Here is a 20,635-nt window from a genome sequence, read left to right as displayed (position 1 = left end):
AGTATTACTAGTAATAGTAGTAGTAGTAGTAGTATTAGTAGTAATAGTAGTATTAGTAGTAGTAGTAGTAGTAGTAGTAGTAGTATTAGTAGTAGTGGTAATAGTATTACTAGTAATAGTAGTAGTTTTAGTAGTAGTAGTAGTAGTAGCAGCAGTAGTAGTAGTATTAGTAGTAGTAGCAGTAGTATTAGTAGTAGTAGTAGTAGTAGTAGTTTTAGTAGTAGTATTAGTAGTAGTAGTATTAGTAGTATTAGTAGTAGTAGCAGTAGTAGTAATAGTTTTACTAGTAGTATTAGTAGTAGTGTAATAGTAGTATTAGTATTAGAATTAGTATTATTAGTAGTAGTAGGTTTAGTAGTAGTATTAGTAGTAGTAGTAGTTTTAGTAGTAGTATTAGTAGTAGTGGTAATAGTATTACTAGTAGTAGTAGTAGTTTTAGTAGTAGTAGCAGTAGTAGTAGTAGTAGTAGTAGTAGTAGTAGCAGTAGTTTTAGTAGTAGTATTAGTTGTAGTAGTATTAGTAGTAGTAGCAGTAGTATTAGTAGTAGTAGTAGTAGTTTTAGTAATAGTATTAGTAGTAGTAGTATTAGTAGTAGTAGCAGTAGTATTAGTAGTAGTAGTAGTAGTATTAGTAGTAGTAGTAGTAGTTTTAGTAATAGTATTAGTAGTAGTAGTATTAGTAGTAGTAGCAGTAGTAGTTTTCACAGTATCTGTGTGAGGTCATCTCAGGCTGTGATTGGCTGAGCTCTCTGTTATGTAACAGCCTGTCACAGACTCCAGGTGCATTGTGGGACACGGAGAGGTGACCTCAGTCGTTTAGAAATGATCTGGTTTAATCCCTGTCACCATGGCAACCAACGAGCTCTCACACACACTCAGAGGGATTATTGATTGAGATCAGGCCCCGCCCTCTCTGTGCTGTGATGTAAGAGTAAGGACAAAAGGAAAGAAAAATACAAGGAAAGACAGAAGGAAGAAAGGAAGGAAGTGAAGAACTGAGGAGAGAGTAAGGAAACAAGGAAGGAAGGAATGAACGAAGGTGAGATAAGTGATGAAGACAGAAAAGGAAGGAGAGGGGGAGAGACAACAGGAGCAGAGTAATCTGGGGCACTGAGGACCACGTGGCCGTCACCATGGTGACCGTCTCCCTGTACGGGTCAGACAGGAGCAGGGCTCTGATTGGCTGCTGCTGGAGGGACAGAGGAGTCCAGACTGATCAGAACCAGGTCTGATCCTCCACCAGACCCTGTATGAACAGTAAGATTAGTACCATCAGCAGTGACAGAGAACATTAAATATCAATTAGATATTGATTAGATATTGAGTTTTGGTTGAAGTGCAGACAGAGCTCAGTGAATCAGTTTGTCTCTGTCGCCCTCTCATGGACAAAGTCGGGAGTTCACTCTGTTCAGTGTTTGTCCAGTGATGGTGATGTAATAGATTACATCCTGTGTGTCGACATATTTATACCTACTTTTCATTTAAAGTCTAAATAAAATGAGAGCTTGTTTTTGTAAATTTAAAATGAAAATCAAACCATTAAGTGTAAATGTATAATAATAATAATCATCCCAGGTTTTATTCATTCCAGGTTTTATTTATCCTGGTTTAATTTATCCAGGTTTAATTTATCCTGGGTTTAATTTATCCTGGATTAATCTAAATGAGTTAATCACTAGTTTTATGTGCGCAGACTGAAACAATCAAACCCACCCAGGATGTCACTGTCGTACAGGTGTGAGTCTGCACCTGCTGGAGGTTCAGGACCAGAGGAACCTGATCCAGTCTGGTTCTTCAGAATCCTGATAGAGGCTGAACCAGGACCAGCGTATGTGTGTGTGTGAGTGTGTGTGTGAGTGTGATGTTGGTCCTGTCCAGGTGAACCTCCTCCAACTGTGACTCCAGAACAAACTGATGTAGCATCAGAACATGAACACCACTGTTCTGATGTTTGAAGCCTACATCCAATCTCCAGAAGTAAGAAGCTAATGTTAGGCTATAAACCAACTACACCACGGTCACATGATGTCAACGTCTCCACCACTAAGCTTCCAACTGGTCATTTCATTTAGCTCTGAGCTCTTCTACAAAAGCCTTTCTTCTTAGAAAGTTAGTGAGTTTGAAAGAGCGTGAGTAGAAACACAACGAGGCTGTAAAGGTGGACTGGTGAGTAGATGGGTTTTCATGTTAACGTCCCCGACAACCTCTGTAGTCTCATTTAGACACTCGTTAGCAACCGCCTTTTTTAAGACACGGAAAAGCTTCAAACATCAGGAGTGGGGGATTTACTGACCCATTTTATGTCGGAGAATAAAACCTGAAAATGTCTTGAGCTTGTGTTAAAACCACAGACCTTATTTCAGACATCTGAATAAAATCCACAGACTTCAGGATTTATTCCAGGTTTTAAACTCCTTCCTGCAGAACTCAGTGAAACTGTCAGTGTCGACTGTGAACGACTGAAGCTCCAGTTACATTAACACACACACACACAGACATAATATTTAACCCACATCGGACTGAAATTTATTAAGTGAAGAATTATAATAAAGCACATGAACACAGAGAGCAGCTCCTCATCACCATCATCACTTCAACACAGCGCTCTGATACTTGAGGAATAATCCTGTTTCATTGGATGAAGCTAGGCTAACAGTTTCCCCCTGCTTCCAGTCTGTTCTAAGCTAGGCTAACCCTTTCCCCCTGCGTCCAGTCTTTGTGCTAAGCTAGGCTAACCCTTTAGCCCTGCTTCCAGTCTTTGTGCTAAGCTAGGCTAACCCTTTCCCCCTGCTTCCAGTCTTTGTGCTAAGCTAAGATAATAGACCAATCTTCATACTCTGAGATTAACCTGATCTAAACTCCTGCTGCTCTTCGTAGACCAGAATCACTGAGGGAGCTGGATCCTGATTGTCTGGATGTTTTCTAACCTGTCAGTGATAAACAGCTACAGATCCTAAAGGAACAACGTGAGTCTGAGGATAAATCTCAGTAGAAAACATAGAAGAAAAGGAAGAAAAGGTGGAAAATAGATGAAGGCATCAGGTCTGAATAGAGGAGATGAAACAAACACAGAGAAACCAGTTCAACACATCTCCAGTGCTTCCTGTAGCACCACCATCAGGTCATTTTCATTTGTAGGTTTGAGAACTGCACTTATCAGTGCTCAGTTACAAAAGAAGGAAATATTTTCATCTGCACCTTTAAAAGACCGGAATTTGTCAGATCTGTGTTCCTCAGGCAGTAGGTCTGAGATGTTCTGTAAAGGCCACCGTACAGAAGATTAACAGCTTGTTCTTCCCTCTGGTGTCTCTACAGTTTCCTCTCCTCTGGTGAAAGTTTAGTTTTCTGCTGTGTAATGAACTTTAGAGGAAGATGTAATCATAGATTTTTATTTTGTCCAGTTTAGTGAAATGTGACGAACCACAAACTGAACACCCTGAAAATGTCAGAAGTTTTATCAGAAGTTTAAATATCAGTTCACTGAAAAATCATGTTGTCCTCTGATGTTTTAAACAGCGGACCTTATAAAACCTCAGCAACGCTGAAGCTGAGAGTTGAGGCATTAGATCCACCTGAAGGCATGAAACCAGACCTGCAGAGCTCTGGATTTTACATCAGGTTAGGCTTTTCTTTGGCTCCTCAGGATGAAACTATTGAGTTCCTCCCAGAGTCCAGAGAGACCTGGATGGAATTTCATGGCCTGAGTTGAGGAGGCATCGTCAGAGCATCATTCGAGGCCTCTGAGGTTTTGGACCTGAGGTGGTCCAGCTCATCCTGTCATCTGTTCAGAGCTCAGTGACTCCTCAGTCTGGATGCTATGCTGGTCACAGGGATCTGGACCTGCTGGGACGGCACCTCCTGCTCAGCAGTGGCGGTCGGGACATTGATGTTCGGGTCATCGTCAATCTGGTAACACTTCCCCAGGTTCTTGATGATGTTAAAGTTGGACCGGGCCGTCTCTGCCAGGCTGTTTTCCAGAATCCAACCATCAGACTCTGACTCTGGATCACCCAGCCGGAGAACATTCTCCATGGCCGTCTGCAAGTAACGGACTCCTGTCAGAACCAGCAGCTGGAGGGAGAAGAGCAACACAGCATCTTTAGCGTATTAACAGAAACACAGTGTGTTGGTGTCAGAGACTGAACTTTAATGTTGGACTGCACGTGTGAAAACAGTCTTGGACTCAGTGAGTCGTCAGGCTGCAGTACCTCAAACAGCCAGATGAGGAGCACGGTGAGGCCGATGGACTGCATGATGCCAGTGTAGTGGTCCAGCAGGGTCTGTCGGCAGCCTCTCCTCCACAGGTTCAGTTGCTGGCTCTGCTGGTCATAGTTGAAGTGGGCGGAGCTGTTGCTGACCTGCTGCTGGATGCAGGGCCGAGGGGAGAAGGTGCTGCAGCAGCTGAAGGGAACGCCATCCATCAGGTACTTCCCCTCCACGTTACTCCTCAGACGACTGCCAGGAAGGAGCAGGAGTTAGAACAGGAGCTACTAACATACTGCTACAGTTGTTACTGTGGGTGTACTGTATATGAGTGTAAAGTATGAGGTGTGGTGAACACGTCTGTTTTCAGAAACTTGTCTGTTGTCTCGGGGCTGAATACAGTGAAACAGATTGTCTCTAAATCCTGCAGACAGGTTATATCGAGTCACTGGAACCTGAAGCGAACTCTGCTGGATAAGCCTAATTAATCCCATGACATTTGACCCCAATAGATTCCAGCCTTAGCTGCAGTGGACCAGTGGCCTCAATCTGAAATATCATTACTAATATTTCTTATTCATTCAGGTTTCCTTCAGTGAATCAGATGTTTATGAAACTGAAAGATGTAGTGCTGAGAGTGAGGTCAGAGAGCTCCTCTCACTAATAAAACCAACAAGCTGAGCTTCTCCAGAGGTAAACTTCAACCATACATTTACAAATATCAACAGATAAACTACACTTATATTTATTTAATAGAATACTGTGTCTAATGACTGTGTTTCTGTCATATTTGTATCGGTGTGATTTATAGTCAGAGCTCAGGAAGAACTTTGGAGGAAAGGCTGCTTTATAGTAAAACTAAAAACTCAACCACTAAGGTCCACTGCAGTTCAGCTGGATCCACTAAATTCCTTTGTAGTACAGTAGAGACCATTGTTACACAATAGAATTTAACTGGACTCACCAGAATAAAGAGTCCAATACTTAGATTCAGGGAGATCCATTAGAATGGGCCATACAAAATAAATAATTTAGGATAATCCACTAAAACCCAAAAGAATATCTGACTTCCACTGGATTTTAGTTGTTTTGGGTTCACCAGTCCTGTAGACTTGATTGAACTGGAATCCACTATGATCCACTAAAATCTGAGAATCTATAAAGGTTTCCTCAGACAAAGCAAAAGGTTTGACGTTGAAGCCAATCAACTGATAATACTGACATTAGCTGTAGCCAGCTAACAACACACACAAACTGTGTTGATGAATTCATGAAGTAGAATCAAACAGAATCAAACCGAGATCAACTTGATTTGTTCACTCAGGATGAATCAGTTTGAAATGAAGCTTCTTACTTAAATCAAGTCCAGTCCCACAGAATCCAGTAGATTCCACCAGACTCCAAAGGAATTACCCAGATTCAGATGGATCATGTTTTAAACCAGGATCCAGTAGAATCTGATGGAATCTACTCAACAGAGAGAGAATCTACAAGAATCCAGCAGGTTAACTGGAACCAACAAACATCCTCTCAAACCCAAAGACTCCCAGCAGATCTGGTTCCACTTACTCCACCACGGTGCTGCTGGTCATGTCCAGGTAACGGTTGCTGATCCACTGGACCTGGAACCAGTCCCGGTACCCGGTGTTTCCGCAGCAGTGGAACTGGATCTGCAGCAGGTCCAGAGTCCTCTTCAGGTAGCAGCGGCCCGGCGTGTCCGTGTCCTTGTAGTACCGCATGGCGTTCCTCAGGCCCAGGAACAGAGACTCCTCCAGCTGACTGCGGATGCTGTAGCACATGAGCGCTCCCACCAGGACGCAGGAGGTGAAGAAGAAGGTGCAGACGACGTACGGCATCATCACCAGCTTCCAGCGCAGGAACTTGTTGGTGTCAGCGCAGTCCAGACAGATCTTCCCACCCAGGAAGTTGATGCAGCAGGCCGCCAGGCCTGTGGTGATCAGCATATGTGGTACATACAGGATCCCCTGGTCTGACATCACTTCCTGCCATTTCTGAATCTCGATTTTGAGGAATAAGCCGAGGCCAAAGAGGATCGCTCCCGTCACTACAGAGATCCAGTTGAGCAGCCAAAGGACCTCGGCTAGCTTCTCTCTCTCCGCCTTGGTGAAGGTCACCTTACCGACTGCCATGTCCTCTGGTTTTTACGTAGATCACGTCCAAGCACTGACAATCATTGTCAAAAACTGTAGTGCCTTAAGGTGCAGTGCCACATACAACCACTAGGTGCTGCATCATAACCTCTGTGGTGTTCTCGACAGAAATAAAAAGTTATTTTCTACACGAAATGATCCCAGTAACTAATTTATATTTTAATTTATATTTGACTGCTTGTGTCTCTATTGAAAATTTTTAGTCCATTAATATGATATCAACCCCCAACGCCTGATTATTATTTAATTTGCCTCCAAGTTTCTTGTTCCAGTTCTTACAGCACTGAAGTGAAATATTCAGAACCAGAACCAGATGTAGATGATAAATGTCACGTTTATTCATTCTCTGTGAGATATTAAATAAAATGTCTTCAACATTAATTAGTCGCGATGAAGGCACTAGAGCATCAGTCGGGTTAAGAATGTTTAGATTTTCACTTGCCTCTCGTCTGCTTCACCCTCGTCCTCACATCCAGTCCACAGGGGTCCTAGAGGCTTAGGAGTCAGGGTCCAGGGTTCAGGGAAGGCCTCTGTTTGAAGAAAAGCTGGAGTGAAGAGGAAGGAGAAGGCCGGTGACTGCTCTCTGCAGAGCGTCATAAGGCGCTCATTAAGGAGCTTAATGAGGTATTTTAGGTTCTCTTGACTGCAGTCCACAACTAACCCTAACCCTAACCCTAACACCAGGATGTCACTGCTGCAGCGAAGAAGGTCAAAGTTTAACAAAACTGGTGCCGATAAACTGAACCTCATCATGAACATGAAGCATTTTACTCCCCCAACAGTAAGACATCTATCACAGTTAACGAGTCAGTCTGTTCACTGCAAAGTATAAAAACTTCAATTTCAAAGATACAAGATAGCTTGGAAACTGTTTCTGTGAATGTGCAGAGTTTAGAGACTTTCTAATCCAACTTCTTTCATACTAAACCACAGTAAATCAGTAACAGAGTCAGTGGTTCAGCTGCGGTCAGGACTGATTATCAAATCTTTTTAAATGGTTCATATACTTCAATTAAACAAACAAGAAAGCTGCCTCAGATGATTTTAACTTCTTTCTGTGACACTATGGGCACACTGACCTCAACTGATGGAGATTATTGTCCGCTCAAATGAGACAAACAGCCTGGTACCAGTCACGTCAGGTCCACTCATCCAACCAACCTTTGAGAAGCTGAAGATAAAAAATTGTACCTTTTAACTCCAGCTGCTCGTCTGTTTTCCCTCCGACTCCCCATCATCCTCGGGCCTGTGTTTGGCCACAGTTTGAGCCACGAAGCAAATATTGCGGCTGAGAAGAGCAGTTTTCAGGTGCCTGTTAACTTGCTGTTCCATGCTTCTAATCTCCTTACAGCTAATCAGCCTTGTAATAAGCTGAGAAATCTCCAACCCCCCCATTCACCAGCTGGACCATCAGCAGGAGGCCACACTACAGTGAATCTTCATTCTACACCATGTAGACCTGGTAGAGGAGAATACGGTGGATCATGTATATCACACTGTCTCTCTTAATAATCCTCAAATTTGGTAAAACATCCTCAAACACTGTTTGTTCAGATCTTAACTGTAGTTTTCATCAGTGTAAAGTGTAAGTAAAATGTCCCCAAAACACTGTCTATGTTAAAAAAGTGTCCTAAAATAGATTTTAATGAAGCTACCCTCAAATGTATTTGTATTAAATTAGACTACACCAAAATATATTTATATTAAATACATCACTTCACAGTCCAAGTCTAAACAAAACATCAGACTAACAAACCAGAGGAACCTGAGGCAGAAACCCAGTCAGTTTCAGAAAGATCAGACATCAGATGTAGTTCTACTGTTTGTCCACTAGATGGAGCTAAGTGGCCATTTCATCAGCTACAGATCGGCTCGGGAAGATGTGGAGTAGTTTGATGAAACGGTTGTCAGTGTTTTGGATTTAAAACTGAAGCAGAGGTGAAGCTGTGTAGAAGCAGCTGAGCTGAAACTGAGTAAACCTCTGTTCTTCAGATGGAGCAGGTCTGCAAATCCTCAGACTGGTGACACCTGCTGGTCAAACGAGTGTACCGCAGGTGTTACTTCAGTCTGAAATAACTACACCTCCTCTTTCTGGAGGTCAGGTGACCAAAGAGGAGCGAGTGAAGAGCTGTTGTCTTCTTAGAATACGGGTTTGGTCATGATCAGTGTTTACAATGTGATGATTACTGATTCATCATATTGCAGTTATACTAATTTAAACTGGGCAGTGAATGATGAGTTTGATAGTTAACATGGTGGTGTAACTGAGCAGAGGGCAGTGAGTGTTGGTGTGGTGATAAAAGGTGAAAGACTAAACTGTAACTTACTGTAAAAACTGTTTTACAGATAATCTACTGAATTGTTGGTTTGATCACCGGTTGCCTGATCATGTGACAACTTCTGGATCCCAAATGTCCCAGATCTCAGCTGTTGAGCTTGGTGAGTACAGAGATATGGGATTAATCCATCCAAACAAAACATGTCTCCATAATAATCCCAGTCACACCATTACTCATTATAAACACAGACTCACACCACACTGACATAAGACCTGTTTCTTTTCTTTACTTTTTCTAATTTGTTTGTTTAGTTTAACTTCTATAAAAAAATATAAATGTTTGATTTTCAGAGTCAAAGTCATCAAACAGACAAAAACACAATGTGACAAAAAGTCAGTTTATGATTCTTTATTAAAAATTCTTAATCCAAAGGTTTTGTATTTCTGCCAACATAATACAAACACAAAGAATTGAACTGACAACAAACAGTATGTATCTCTTAAGACTTAAATTTAGTTTGTATGAATCTGCTCCTTTCAATCAATGTGTTTTTACAAAAGTAAAAGATTCAAATCAGTGCCTTTAACATACGTTTCTTTAAAACCAAAATCACAGTGTGTCAGGGTTCTGTAATATTTCCTTCAAACAAACAAACTGTTGTAACAATGCTTTATAAATCCTGATGTCAGTGGTTACTGATCACAGCACTGGGCCAGGTGTGATCCAAACACCTGTCTCCACAGATTTACCTGCACTAATAATGAAAACAACATAAACTGAAAGTATAAGCTTTGATTATGAACATGTGATCTGACTAAAACAGAGTTAAAAGATTCTCAGCAGAGTATTGACAGAGTCAGTGCTGTGGAACTGAAACAGCAGGTACAAAGCTCTGAATTTATACCAGATTCAATCTAAAGCTGCTCAAAATCTTCAGCTTTTACTGCTCCAGAAACATCTAAAAAATATCTAATGTTTTAAATCATTTAAAACATTAACATCAGGTCTCTGATGGGACATGGACTCTAGTCCGACCTCCACACTCTCACATCCACTAAGGATACTGGGCTGATTTTCCCTCTGTAGACCACCTCTACATGATGTGTTGGTCTGTGGGTGTCTCTCTGCTCTCTACAGCTCACACAGAGACACCGAGGAGTCGTAAGACCAGTACCCAAACCCAAAACCAAAAGCAGGGTAGACTGGTTCAGTGAATGTGGTGTTGAAGGTGTGGAGGTGGATCAGTTTGTCAGAGGAGACTCTGTAGAAGGACAGACAGCCAGCAGGACAGTCCACATACACTGCTACTCTGTTAGAGGGGGAGGAACCGTAGGAGATAGGAACCACTTTTTCTCTCTTGTTGTGCCAGAAGGAGTAACAATCCTTAGCGCAGATCAGACTCCAGCACTGATCGTTCCATCCCAGCCTGCAGTCTGCGCTTTTTCCCCTCCTGCTGATTCTCTTGTAGGTCACAGCTATAACAACACATCCCTCCCTCTCCACCTCCCAATAACAGCGACCAGTCAGACCAGTTGTACACAGCAGCTGCCAGCAGCAGTGGTCAAACCTCTCTGGATGATCAGGATATGGCTGCTCCTCTCTCACCACTGTCACCTTCCTGTTGTTGTCAGACAGTTTAAGGTTCCTGTGTGCTGTGTTTATGTCCAGCTCAAGTTCACAGGCGTCTGATGGAAACAATAAGACAGAACCAGAAGGTTATCTTCTAAAAGCACTGTTAGCTTTATTCTTTATTTACCAAACCTGCACAGCTAGTATATAAACCTCAGGTCAGTACAGTGGAGAGTACAGCTCTGATGCTGCTGCTGTCTCTTGTTATCTGCTGTTTGTGTGTAAAATTGTTGTCTGTATTTATCAGTCATGAAGTTGTTTTTCTGTTTCTCCAGTAATAATGATAGAAAGTGGATTTCTCACACAACCGTAGAAACTGAGAAAGACAAGGAATGTTACTTACACTTCCTCAGACCGTGCTTTAGCCTCTGCTCTCCACCATGGTCCACCCTAAAACAAGAAATACAGTGAAACCAACTTATTCCTTTTGATTTCAGACACAAGACCATTTGATAACCTTCCACCCACAATGAGCACTAACTGTGTTCTGCTCTTTTTTCTCAATACCTGAGAGTCTCCAGTCGGCAGTGTCGATCCTCCAGTCCAGCAGACAGCAGCTTCACTCCTGAGTCTCCTGGATGATTGTAGCTCAGGTCCAGCTCTCTCAAATGGGAGGGGTTGGAGCTCAGAGCTGAGGCCAGAGAAGCACAGCCTTCCTCTGTGACCTGACAGCCTGACAGACTGAATCACAGTGAAAGACCAACACAAAATTGTTGAATAAATGTTCTGCTTAGTGTTGTCATGGTACCTTTGGATGGTTCTCCATCACTGATTAAATAATCTTAGAAATTCTACCAGCTCAACGTGATTCACTTTTTACCAGCAGCTTGGCTGTTTAAAGATGGTGGGTTTGTTCAGAGCATCCTGTCTCACACAATGATGATGCAGAAGTTACGATTCACTCTGACTAGTCAGTAGTCTGCTGTATTTTCACATCTGCTCTAAGTATCACCTTAGCTTGTTTGGAACCTGGGAGGAAAAAAATAATAATACTGGGCACAAGGTGCTATCCACAACTTTTGCCCAATGGAAAACCAAAAAAGGTGAGCAGAATCAAACTGAGCCACTACCATGCTGTAGAAAGGGGCCAGAAGTTTCAGTGACCAGTGACATTACTGGAAAACCTGGTGACACAAGATAATCATGTGAGTAAGATCTCACTATAAATGGAGAAACAACCATAATGACAACCACTCATCCCATCAACGTCAAACAACAGGGGCATTGCTCAGGACCAGAGGAATTACAGTAAAATTTGGATAAAGTGGTTTTCAAGCTTCAAACATCACTTTTCCTTACTTAATGTGAAGACAAAGGTGGCACTACACTAAGACTTTTGACTCACAAACAATGTTGTTTTAATGCATGCATCTGAGGGCACATTTGACAAATCTGAGAGCATGCACTGTGATTCAGATTTATACACAGATCTCTTTTCTCTCTGAACTTGCACTACAGTTGTTGCCATAAGAATTACTTGTTTTGAATTTTGTCATGGGACCGGACAAGAAGACAAACAAATTCATTCATTGCATAGCCAGAGCCTGACATATGTCTGATATATGTCACAAAAAGTACCCGAGGAATATGTCATCCAAGAAATATGTCATCCAAGGAACACCCAAGAAACGTGACACAAGAAACATATTACCCATGGAATATGTCACCCAAGGAATATGTCCTTATTTTTTGACAGCAGTGGAGTGGCATAGATTATTTCAGGCTGTAGCTACAAAGATAGTAGGATAGATGTTGTGGTTGGTTTTGATCTCTTTATGGGATTTGCTCATAATAATATAAAGATACACAACGTTTATATGGCCATAAGTTGACTAAAAAGCTGAATTCTGACCTGAGAGTTTCCAGTTTACAGTGTGGACTCTGCAGTCCAGCAGAGAGAAGCTGCACTCCTGAATCCTGCAGGTCGTTGTTACTTACTTCCAGCTCTTTGAGAATGGAGGACTGGCAGCAGAGAACTGAGGACAGAGCTTCACAGCCTCTCCATGACAGGTTACAACCACTTAACCTAAAGATCAGTCAGTTATATGTTAAAAAAAATACTTTGTTGGACATCTAATTTAAAGTCAGCACAAGCAGACTAATGTCTTTTATATAAACCACATCATCCTGCTGGTGATGACATGATCATATGCAGTACTACTGAACTTTTCAATCTAAGATGTTCCTTTGAATCTACCTAAGTGGACTGGGGGCAAATGGGTCAAGGCATCAAACAGAAATTCCAGAGAGCATCACACTTTGCAAATAGCTGTACCCTGACCTGAGGCATTCTAGTAGACAGTGTGGACTCTCTAACCCTGGAGACAATAGCTTCACTCCTGAATCCTGCAGGTTGTTGTTACTCAGGTCCAGGTCTCTCAGACTAGAGGACTGGGAGCTGAGAACTGAGGACAGAATTTTGTAGCTTCTCTCTGAGAGGTTACAGCCACTCACTCTGAAAACAAACAAAAATGTTCATATATTGAGTACATATGGAATATATTTAGTCATATAAAAATATTATTAGTACTTTTTTAAAAATCAAATATTAATACATAACTTGTAACTATGAAATCTACTTATCCTTTCACATACAAAGCTTTGCTGGAGGCTTTGACCACTGGCAGCAGCCTCAGAAGAGCCTCCTCTGAAGCAGAGTATTTCTTCAGGTCAAACACGTCCAGATCTTTTTCTGATGACAGTAAGATGAAGACCAGAGCTGACCATTGAGCAGGAGACAGTTTATCGGAGAGACTTCCTGAACTCAGGGACTGTTGGATCTCCTTCTCTAGAGAACGATCATTCAGTTCATTCAAACAGTGGAACAGATTGATGCTTTTCTCTGGAGACAGATTGTCATCAAGCCTCTCCTTGATGTACTGGACTGTTTCCCGATTGGTCTGTGAGCTACTTCCTGTCTGTGTCAGCAGACCTCGTAGGAGAGTCTGATTGGTCTCGAGTGAAAGACCCAGGAGGAAGCGAAGGAACAAGTCCAGGTGTCCATTTGGACTCTGTAAGGCCTTGTCCACAGCACTCTGGTGGAGATTAGATTTGCGTCTCGACAGCTTTGACATCCAGTATGATGTTTGTGGTTCTGACAGCAGATTGACTCCAGAGTTGATGAAGGTCAGATGGACATGAAGAGCAGCCAGAAACTCCTGAACACTCAGATGGACGAAGCAGAACACCTTGTCCTGGTACAGTCCTCTCTCCTCTTTAAAGATCTGTGTGAACACTCCTGAGTACACTGAGGCTGCTCTGATATCGATGCCACACTCTGTCAGGTCTGATTCATAGAAGATCAGGTTTCCTTTCTCCAGCTGCTCAAAAGCCAGTTTTCCCAGAGCAAGAATCATCTCCTTGTTTGCTTGATTCCACTGTGGATTTGTCTCAAGTCCATCATACTTGACGTTCTTCAGTTTGGACTGAACCACCAGGAAGTGGATGTACATCTCAGTCAGGGTCTTGGGCAGCTCTCCTCCCTCTCTGGTTTTCAACACATCCTCCAGAACTGTAGCAGTGATCCAGCAGAAGACTGGGACATTAGACATGATTTGGAGGCTCCTTGATGTCTGGATATGAGGGATGATTTTGCTTACAAGCTTCTCATCTCTGCATTTCTTCCTGAAGTAGTCTAGTTTTTGAGATTCAGTGAAACCTCTGACCTCTGTCACCATGTCAACACACTCAGGAGGGATCTGATTGGCTGCTGCAGGTCGTGTGGTTATCCAGAGGCGAGCAGAGGGAAGCAGTTTCCCCCTGATGAGGTTTGTCAGCAGCACGTCCACTGAGGTGGACTCTGTAACATCAGTCAGGATCTCAGTGTTGTGGAAGTCCAGAGGAAGTCGACACTCATCCAGACCGTCAAAGATGAACATAACCTGGAACTCTTCAAACCTGCAGATTCCTGCTTCTTTGGTTTCAGTAAAGAAGTGATGAACAAGTTCCACCAAGCTCAACTTTTTCTCTCTCAGCACATTCAGCTCTCTGAAAGTGAATGGAAATGTGAAGTGTATGTTCTGGTTGGTTTTGTCTTCAGCCCAGTCCAGAGTGAACTTCTGTGTTAAGACTGTTTTCCCAATGCCAGCCACTCCCTTTGTCATCACTGTTCTGATTGGTTCATCTCTTCCAGGTGAGGCTTTAAAGATGTCTTCACATCTGATAGTTTTTTCTTTTCTGGATGGTTTCCTGGATGCAGTTTCAATCTGTCTGACCTCATGATCCATGTTGACCTTTCCACTCTCTTCTATTGTCAAGTAGATTTCTGTGTAGATTTCATTTTGAACTTTAGATTTTCCTCCTTTTTTGACTTTTTCAGATGAATCCTGAAACTTTTTCATGAGGTTGGATTTAAATTTTTTTTGGCACTCAGCAAAACCCTCTGAAAGACCAAACAACAGATGACAGATGAGCAACAGGTTCCTTGGCCAACCAGGAATTTCTAGAGCAATGATAAGAATAAGATTTCTGGCTAGTTTGATTACTCGTAGCAGTACCTCTGGCCTGGTTGTACAGAGGTACTGCCGCCAGGAATCATGTGATGGCTTTTAATCATTCCATGACTTACCTACTACAGGTTCTGAGTTTGGATCTGATAAAATTCGCACAAGATCATTCCTGTCTAGCTTCCTCAAAACCTTTTTGGTCACCTCAAGAGTGTTTTCACAGTAGGTCTGCAGCATTTGATCCACAGTGTCCGTCCTGTCTGCTTTATCCAGTCGACTCTTTGGGATTACTGGGAAGCGTTCCAGGACCTCTGACTTCTGCAGGTACCACTTAAACTCTTTTAACTCATTGTCTCCCAGATCCTTCAGTGCTCTCAGGAGCAGCTCTTCACGTGTTGTTGCAGACATCTTTCTTTCCTACCAAAACCAAAGAAAATCCAACACACAGTTGCATGATACAGTCACAGAAACTAGAATGGCACTCAGTAGAGGCCATACCTTCACCAAGGTCACAACTGTTACACCACTAGATCTTAATCTAGATCTGCACTAAATTGTACAAATTCATAAATCAACAGCAGAAATATCTGTTATTTTACATCAAGGGGCCAAACATTATTTCCTGAGAAACTGATGAAAATTTGGGGAAAAAAAGACCAATCCTGCAATCTGAAGGATCAGCACCAAATGTAATGGGTTCTTCCATGGCCTATGCCCCATCCCTCCAACAAGTCTGGTGTAGATCAGTTTAGTACTTTTTGTGTAATCCTGCTGACAAATAAATATGGTGAAAACACAGCCTCCTTGGTTGAGTTTACCTCCAGTGGCACAGTGGGATCAGGAGCTCAGTGTTAAGAGGCAGGAATTGAGGTCTGAACCTCCACATCTGATGTCAGAATAACTTGATTCCATTCTTTGAGCTGGAAGGGAGCTGCAGCTTTCAGCTCATTTAGCTGATAATAATCTATTTGAACCGTATCAGTCTGCTTTTAGGGCCTTTCACTCTACTGAAACAGCACTTGCTAAAGTAGTAAATGATCTGCTACTCTCTTTAGATTCAGGTTCCACCTCTCTGCTCATATTACTTGATCTTAGTGCAGCCTTTGATATTATAGACCACCGTATACTCGTGGACCGACTGGAAAATAGATTTGGAATCTCTGGCGTGGCCCTCAGCTGGTTAAAATCTTACTTATCTGACAAAACTCAGTGTGTCTCTTGTAATAACACTGTATCAGCCTTTTCTGATGTGAAATATGGAGTACCCCAGGGTTCTGTTCTTGGCCCCCTGCTCTTCTCTCTTTATATTTCTCCTCTTGGCCAAATTATTCAGAGTCATGGAATTAATTTTCACTGTTATGCTGATGATACCCAGCTATATGTGCCTATAAAGGCTGATAATGCCTCTCAAATTAGGGAACTAGAGATCTGCTTGTCATCTGTTAAAAGCTGGATGTCTCAAAACTTCCTGCTTTTTAATTCAGACAAAATGGAAATGCTGGTTATTGGCCCAGCACGATATAGACACCAGTTCGATCATGTAACTATATCCCTTGACAACTGTGTTATCTCTCAAAATACAACAGCCAAAAATCTGGGTGTCACACTTGATCGTACTCTTTCCTTCAATCAGCATATTAAAGACATTACAAAGACCGCCTTTTTTCACCTACGCAATATAGCTAGGATTCGGTCTTTTCTTTCCATGGCAGATGCTGAAATTCTAGTCCATGCCTTTGTTTCTTCTAGACTGGATTATTGTAATGTTTTGCTTTCAGGACTACCGCGTGCTAGCACTAAAAGTCTGCAAATGGTTCAGAATGCTGCAGCTAGAATGCTGACCAAATCGAGAAGGTTTGACCATGTTACCCCGGTTTTAGCCTCCCTTCACTGGCTCCCTATTCATGTTAGATCAGACTTTAAAGTTCTCTTAATGACTTATAAAATTCTAAATGAGTTAGCCCCCTTATACCTGTCTGATCTTCTTAACCCTTATATTCCATCCCATGCTCTGCGTTCTCAGAGTGCAGGGCTACTATTTGTCCCCAGAGTCAAAAAGAAGTCAGCAGGCTGCAGGGCCTTCTCCTATCGGGCCCCTTTCCTCTGGAACAACCTCCCTAGTGATATTAGACAGGCTGACTCAGTTGTGGCCTTTAAATCCAAACTAAAAACTCATCTTTTTGCCTTAACTTTTAACTAGCACATTATTCTGGTTCCTATTTCAGGATACCATTTTTCCCTCGGCGGGTTGGGTCAGTCTCAATGCATCAGTTAAGATTAATAGTTAGTAAATGTTGTCCATGATGTCCTGCCAACAAGATTACTATTAACTGTCTTAATATCGCTGCATCACTTTAACTGTGTGTTCTTCCCTCAAGCACATTACTGCCCAGGCTGTGCTTCTCTCTCTCTCTCTTCTACTGTCTCTTAATGCAGGGTTCTGCCTCCAGAGCTGGAGAGTCTCCTGCTGCTCCCATGATCCAGCTCAACCCATGATGCAACAATAATTAAACATTTACTAGTGTTATTGATAGTGTTAGTGCTATTAATGTACCATCGTTTGTCATTATTATTCCTTTAGCTGTAATAATAATTATTACTATTATTATTATTATTATTGTTATTATTATTATTATTATTATTATTATTATTATTATTATTATTACTACTACTACTACTATTTACATTTTGACTTAGTCTGTGTATCTGCAATGTTGTCTTTCTCCTACCCCATTCCCCCACCCCCCTCTCTTTCTGTCTAAACCCAACCGGTCGAGGCAGATGGCCGCCCACCTTGAGTCTGGTTCTGCTCGAGGTTTCTGCCTCTTAAAAGGAAGTTTTTCCTTGCCACAGTCGCCTAGTGCTGCTCATGGTGGGATCTGTTGGGTTTCTCTCTGTAAATTTTAGATAAAGATAAAGATAAAGAGTACGGTCTAGACCTGCTCTATATGTACAGTGCCTCGAGATAACTTCTGTTGTGAATTGGCGCTATATAAATAAAATTTGACTTGACTTGACTTGACTGCTGCCCCAAGATCTGGACTGTTGCTTAATCAGCAGTTATGTGGAAGTTGTTGGGGACTGTGGTGGTGAAGCTGAGCCTGAAGGCAAAGCTCTCAGTTTACTGGTCAATCTGCATTCCAACCCTCAGACATGAGAAATGTTATTTATGATCCAACAGTTTTCTTTGGAAGTAGTCAGTTCAGGTGAATCTAGCACGTGATAGAGAAAACACATTAAGAGGTGAGGTATGACTAAGTGGAAATGTGCCCTCGGCAGACCCAGTATGATGTCTGTTAAACAACCTTCCCCACCCCCCTGTGTACTGGTGGACTCAGGGAAACCCTGGCTTATGTCCAATGGAAGGAATGGATTTCTTTTACTATTTTTTTGTTTTTTATAATTCACACTTTCTACTATTTGAAGCTTTGACTCTTAACTGTGGCTGAACATAAATGGTGACATGTAGATTTATCTGTTTTGGATGTAATTGACAGGGCTCCTGGGCTGAGATCCGTCCTCAGACAGCTGCGGATCTGATGACCTGGGACAGCAGAACTCTAACAGCACAAAATTCTTTTTGACTAACAAAACCACAATGATTCCCTCCTCCTTTCACACTGATTAAGAAACTATCGCAGGTGTAGGGAACGTACACCTAAATGAAAACAAAAGCACATTTCATCGTTGTATCAAAGCCAACTCCAAAACCACCACACACAACATCCTATGTGGGTAAACAGTCAAGACAAACACAGAGCCAAGACAAAACAGATCAGAGGCCTGAGGCCTGTACTACGAAGGGAGTTTAACCTCCTGTGATTTAACTCAGGGTTATTATGTCACATGTTCTCTGGATTCTTCATCTGTAATATGAGATGTAAGGACACGGAACATATCTTATCATCTTATCATATCTTATCAAGAGGTGTGTCTGATGAGCTGCAGGTGAGCTGCTGTGATTGGCTGGTTTAACCAACCAGTCAGCATGATGTTGTCTGCTTTAACATGTCAGTGATGAGCTGCAGCAGCTCTGTAGGTACAGTGCATATTCTAAATTAGTTTATTGTTTGTGCAGATTTCAACGATTTTTAGCTCAGACCTGAGATCAGTCATCTGTATTTTGGTTTATTTTTTATTTGATTTAATAATTTTGCTCCAGCTTTTGCTTCCACCATAGTGTTGCCCCAGGTTGGGGCATTAGAGCAGAATTCAGACGGAGTTTGAACAACCTGAAAAACCTACAAAACCTCATAATGATGTGGAAGAAACCCTAACCCTGTTTCTAAATCTGTCAGAACAGACAAGCACTCTCACATTTTCTTCGAAATGAACTTCCAGTTTTAAAATGGCAAAAACAAACAATTAAAATCATTTAAGATTCAGTATTTAAATGTAATTTACAGAGACAAACCAAGAAACCTCAGGCCTTCATAACCACACTGACGACATTAAAAGGCACAACTTTAATCAAACAGTAAAAATTCTGTGCATGAAAATGTAAAATAAATAAATCCTATTGACACCAATAAACAACTACAGGAGCTTCAGATGAAAAGAGCAGCAAGAGAGGGTGACAGGTGAGCTGTTCTTACCTTTCTGCTCATCCTTCACACACCTCAGCTCTCAGCGTCTGACTGACTCTGATGTTTGTTCACCTGCTGCTTCATCCTCATAACCTGAGATTCAAAAAAATCCAAACACGTCACCATGGCAATAGAGGGTCTGACCAGGGGGTGTGGTTTCCACGTCTGTTTATACTGAGGTTTATACAAACACAACAGTTTGCACCTGAACATAACATTTATATAATTTATACAGAGAATAAGAAACATCCTGAACACAACATAACTCTGTAAAATATATAAAACATAGATATAAAAATATATAAGATTTATTATCTATTTATTAAACATGTGATGAAAACAAGATCACAGGGAGAGAGAATGTTTAAGTATCGCCACGTTAATCCACCTTCAGTGTTTCAGAGGTTTCATCTGCTCCAGTTTACCTGTCCTCAGGTGTGCAGACACTTAATCATTACAGAGCGATGAGTGTGTCAGGTATGAACTTCCTCCTGCAGTTAGAGAGAAGTCAGTGGATCATATTTCAGTGGCTCTGGTCCAAACTCAACAAGTCCTTCAGGTCCAACCTGTTTATTCACAGGGAACTGATTTAAACTTTAATCCATCATCATCACCAACATCCGTTTATAATGTGAGTCAGTGTGTGAGGATATAATATAAGTAAATATAAACAAAAATAAACAAATAAATATCACTGCTTCACTATCTGATGACTGACGGTCTGAGCTGCAGTTTTAAAAACCTCAGAGTCTAAAACTTCTCTGGATTCATCCCTGAAAACAAAAACATCCAAACTTCATTCAGAGCCGACGACAAACTGATGATTATTATTTACTGACTCTGTCAATGGTCTCATCTCGGCCAGGTTAACTCAGATGAACTCAGGTGATTTCTCTCAGGTCAGAGGTCAGGGTGGATGGTTGGATGTTCAGTTTAACTCTTTGTCTAAACATAAATAAGCGTGTGTGTGTGTGTGTCTGTTCACCTCTCTGCAGGTGATCAGCTGTATCATCATTATTACATCATATTGATCAGTCCATGTTGTGTTTATGATCAGACTGTAGTTCCTTCACTACCTCAGTATTATCATCATCTTCTGTATACAAACTGCACATTTATGTTTATTACAGAGTTTATGCCACTTTTTGTACTTTATTTTTATCCTTTTCTATTCTATTTCATCTCTTTCTATTCTTTTTGTTTGTTCTCACTGTTGCTGTAATGCCTGAATTTCACACAAGTGAGATAAATTAAGTCTGTCTCATCTTATTGATCAGTGTGTGACTCGCTGACAATCATCAATCATCATTCAATCCATCATCT

General features: G+C 41.6%; 2 protein-coding genes across 3 annotated transcripts; both read right to left on the bottom strand.

Moving 5' to 3' along the window:
• Positions 1–587: 587 nt before the first annotated feature.
• On the bottom strand, positions 588–6,493 carry LOC108890038 (photoreceptor outer segment membrane glycoprotein 2). The gene is made up of 3 exons (XM_018686797.2): positions 5,772–6,493; positions 4,208–4,454; positions 588–4,070 (listed from the first exon to the last, which is right to left on the bottom strand). The coding sequence occupies exons 1-3, from the start codon at positions 6,350–6,352 to the stop codon at positions 3,792–3,794; spliced, it is 1,107 nt and encodes a 368-aa protein (XP_018542313.1). The 5' UTR covers positions 6,353–6,493; the 3' UTR covers positions 588–3,791.
• A 2,546-nt stretch (positions 6,494–9,039) lies between these two features.
• LOC108890030 (NACHT, LRR and PYD domains-containing protein 12-like) lies at positions 9,040–19,750 on the bottom strand. 2 transcript variants are annotated; one of them, XM_051071611.1, is made up of 9 exons: positions 19,701–19,750; positions 19,322–19,405; positions 14,849–15,143; positions 12,877–14,662; positions 12,563–12,736; positions 12,134–12,307; positions 10,789–10,962; positions 10,625–10,671; positions 9,040–10,337 (listed from the first exon to the last, which is right to left on the bottom strand). In XM_051071611.1, exons 2-9 carry the CDS (start codon positions 19,331–19,333, stop codon positions 9,784–9,786), a joined length of 3,216 nt encoding a protein of 1,071 aa, XP_050927568.1. In that variant the 5' UTR covers positions 19,334–19,405; positions 19,701–19,750; the 3' UTR covers positions 9,040–9,783. The 2 variants fall into 2 exon arrangements, with proteins under 2 accessions (XP_050927568.1, XP_050927569.1); XM_051071612.1 differs by lacking the exon at positions 19,701–19,750 and adding an exon at positions 17,520–17,620 and having other exon boundaries at positions 19,322–19,354.
• Between the last annotated feature and the right edge of the window lie 885 nt (positions 19,751–20,635).

Source organism: Lates calcarifer, linkage group LG7_1 (assembly GCF_001640805.2).
Source record: "Lates calcarifer isolate ASB-BC8 linkage group LG7_1, TLL_Latcal_v3, whole genome shotgun sequence".
NCBI lineage: Eukaryota > Metazoa > Chordata > Actinopteri > Centropomidae > Lates > Lates calcarifer.
Note: the sequence above shows the minus strand (reverse complement) of the source record. Positions and strands in the feature narration are given on the sequence as shown.

Excerpts from the sequence above, each read along its gene's own strand:
- LOC108890038 (XM_018686797.2), bottom strand. The coding sequence starts at position 6,352 with ATGGCAGTCGGTAAGGTGACCTTCACCAAGGCGGAGAGAGAGAAGCTA. Across the intron at positions 4,455-5,771 it reads ACCAGCAGCACCGTGGTGGA|TCGTCTGAGGAGTAACGTGG; the intron begins GTAAGTGGAACC and ends CCTTCCTGGCAG. Across the intron at positions 4,071-4,207 it reads TCCTCATCTGGCTGTTTGAG|CTGCTGGTTCTGACAGGAGT; the intron begins GTACTGCAGCCT and ends TTCTCCCTCCAG.
- LOC108890030 (XM_051071611.1), bottom strand. Across the intron at positions 10,672-10,788 it reads TGCCGACTGGAGACTCTCAG|GGTGGACCATGGTGGAGAGC; the intron begins GTATTGAGAAAA and ends TTCTTGTTTTAG. Across the intron at positions 10,338-10,624 it reads AAAGCACGGTCTGAGGAAGT|ACGCCTGTGAACTTGAGCTG; the intron begins GTAAGTAACATT and ends TGTTTCCATCAG.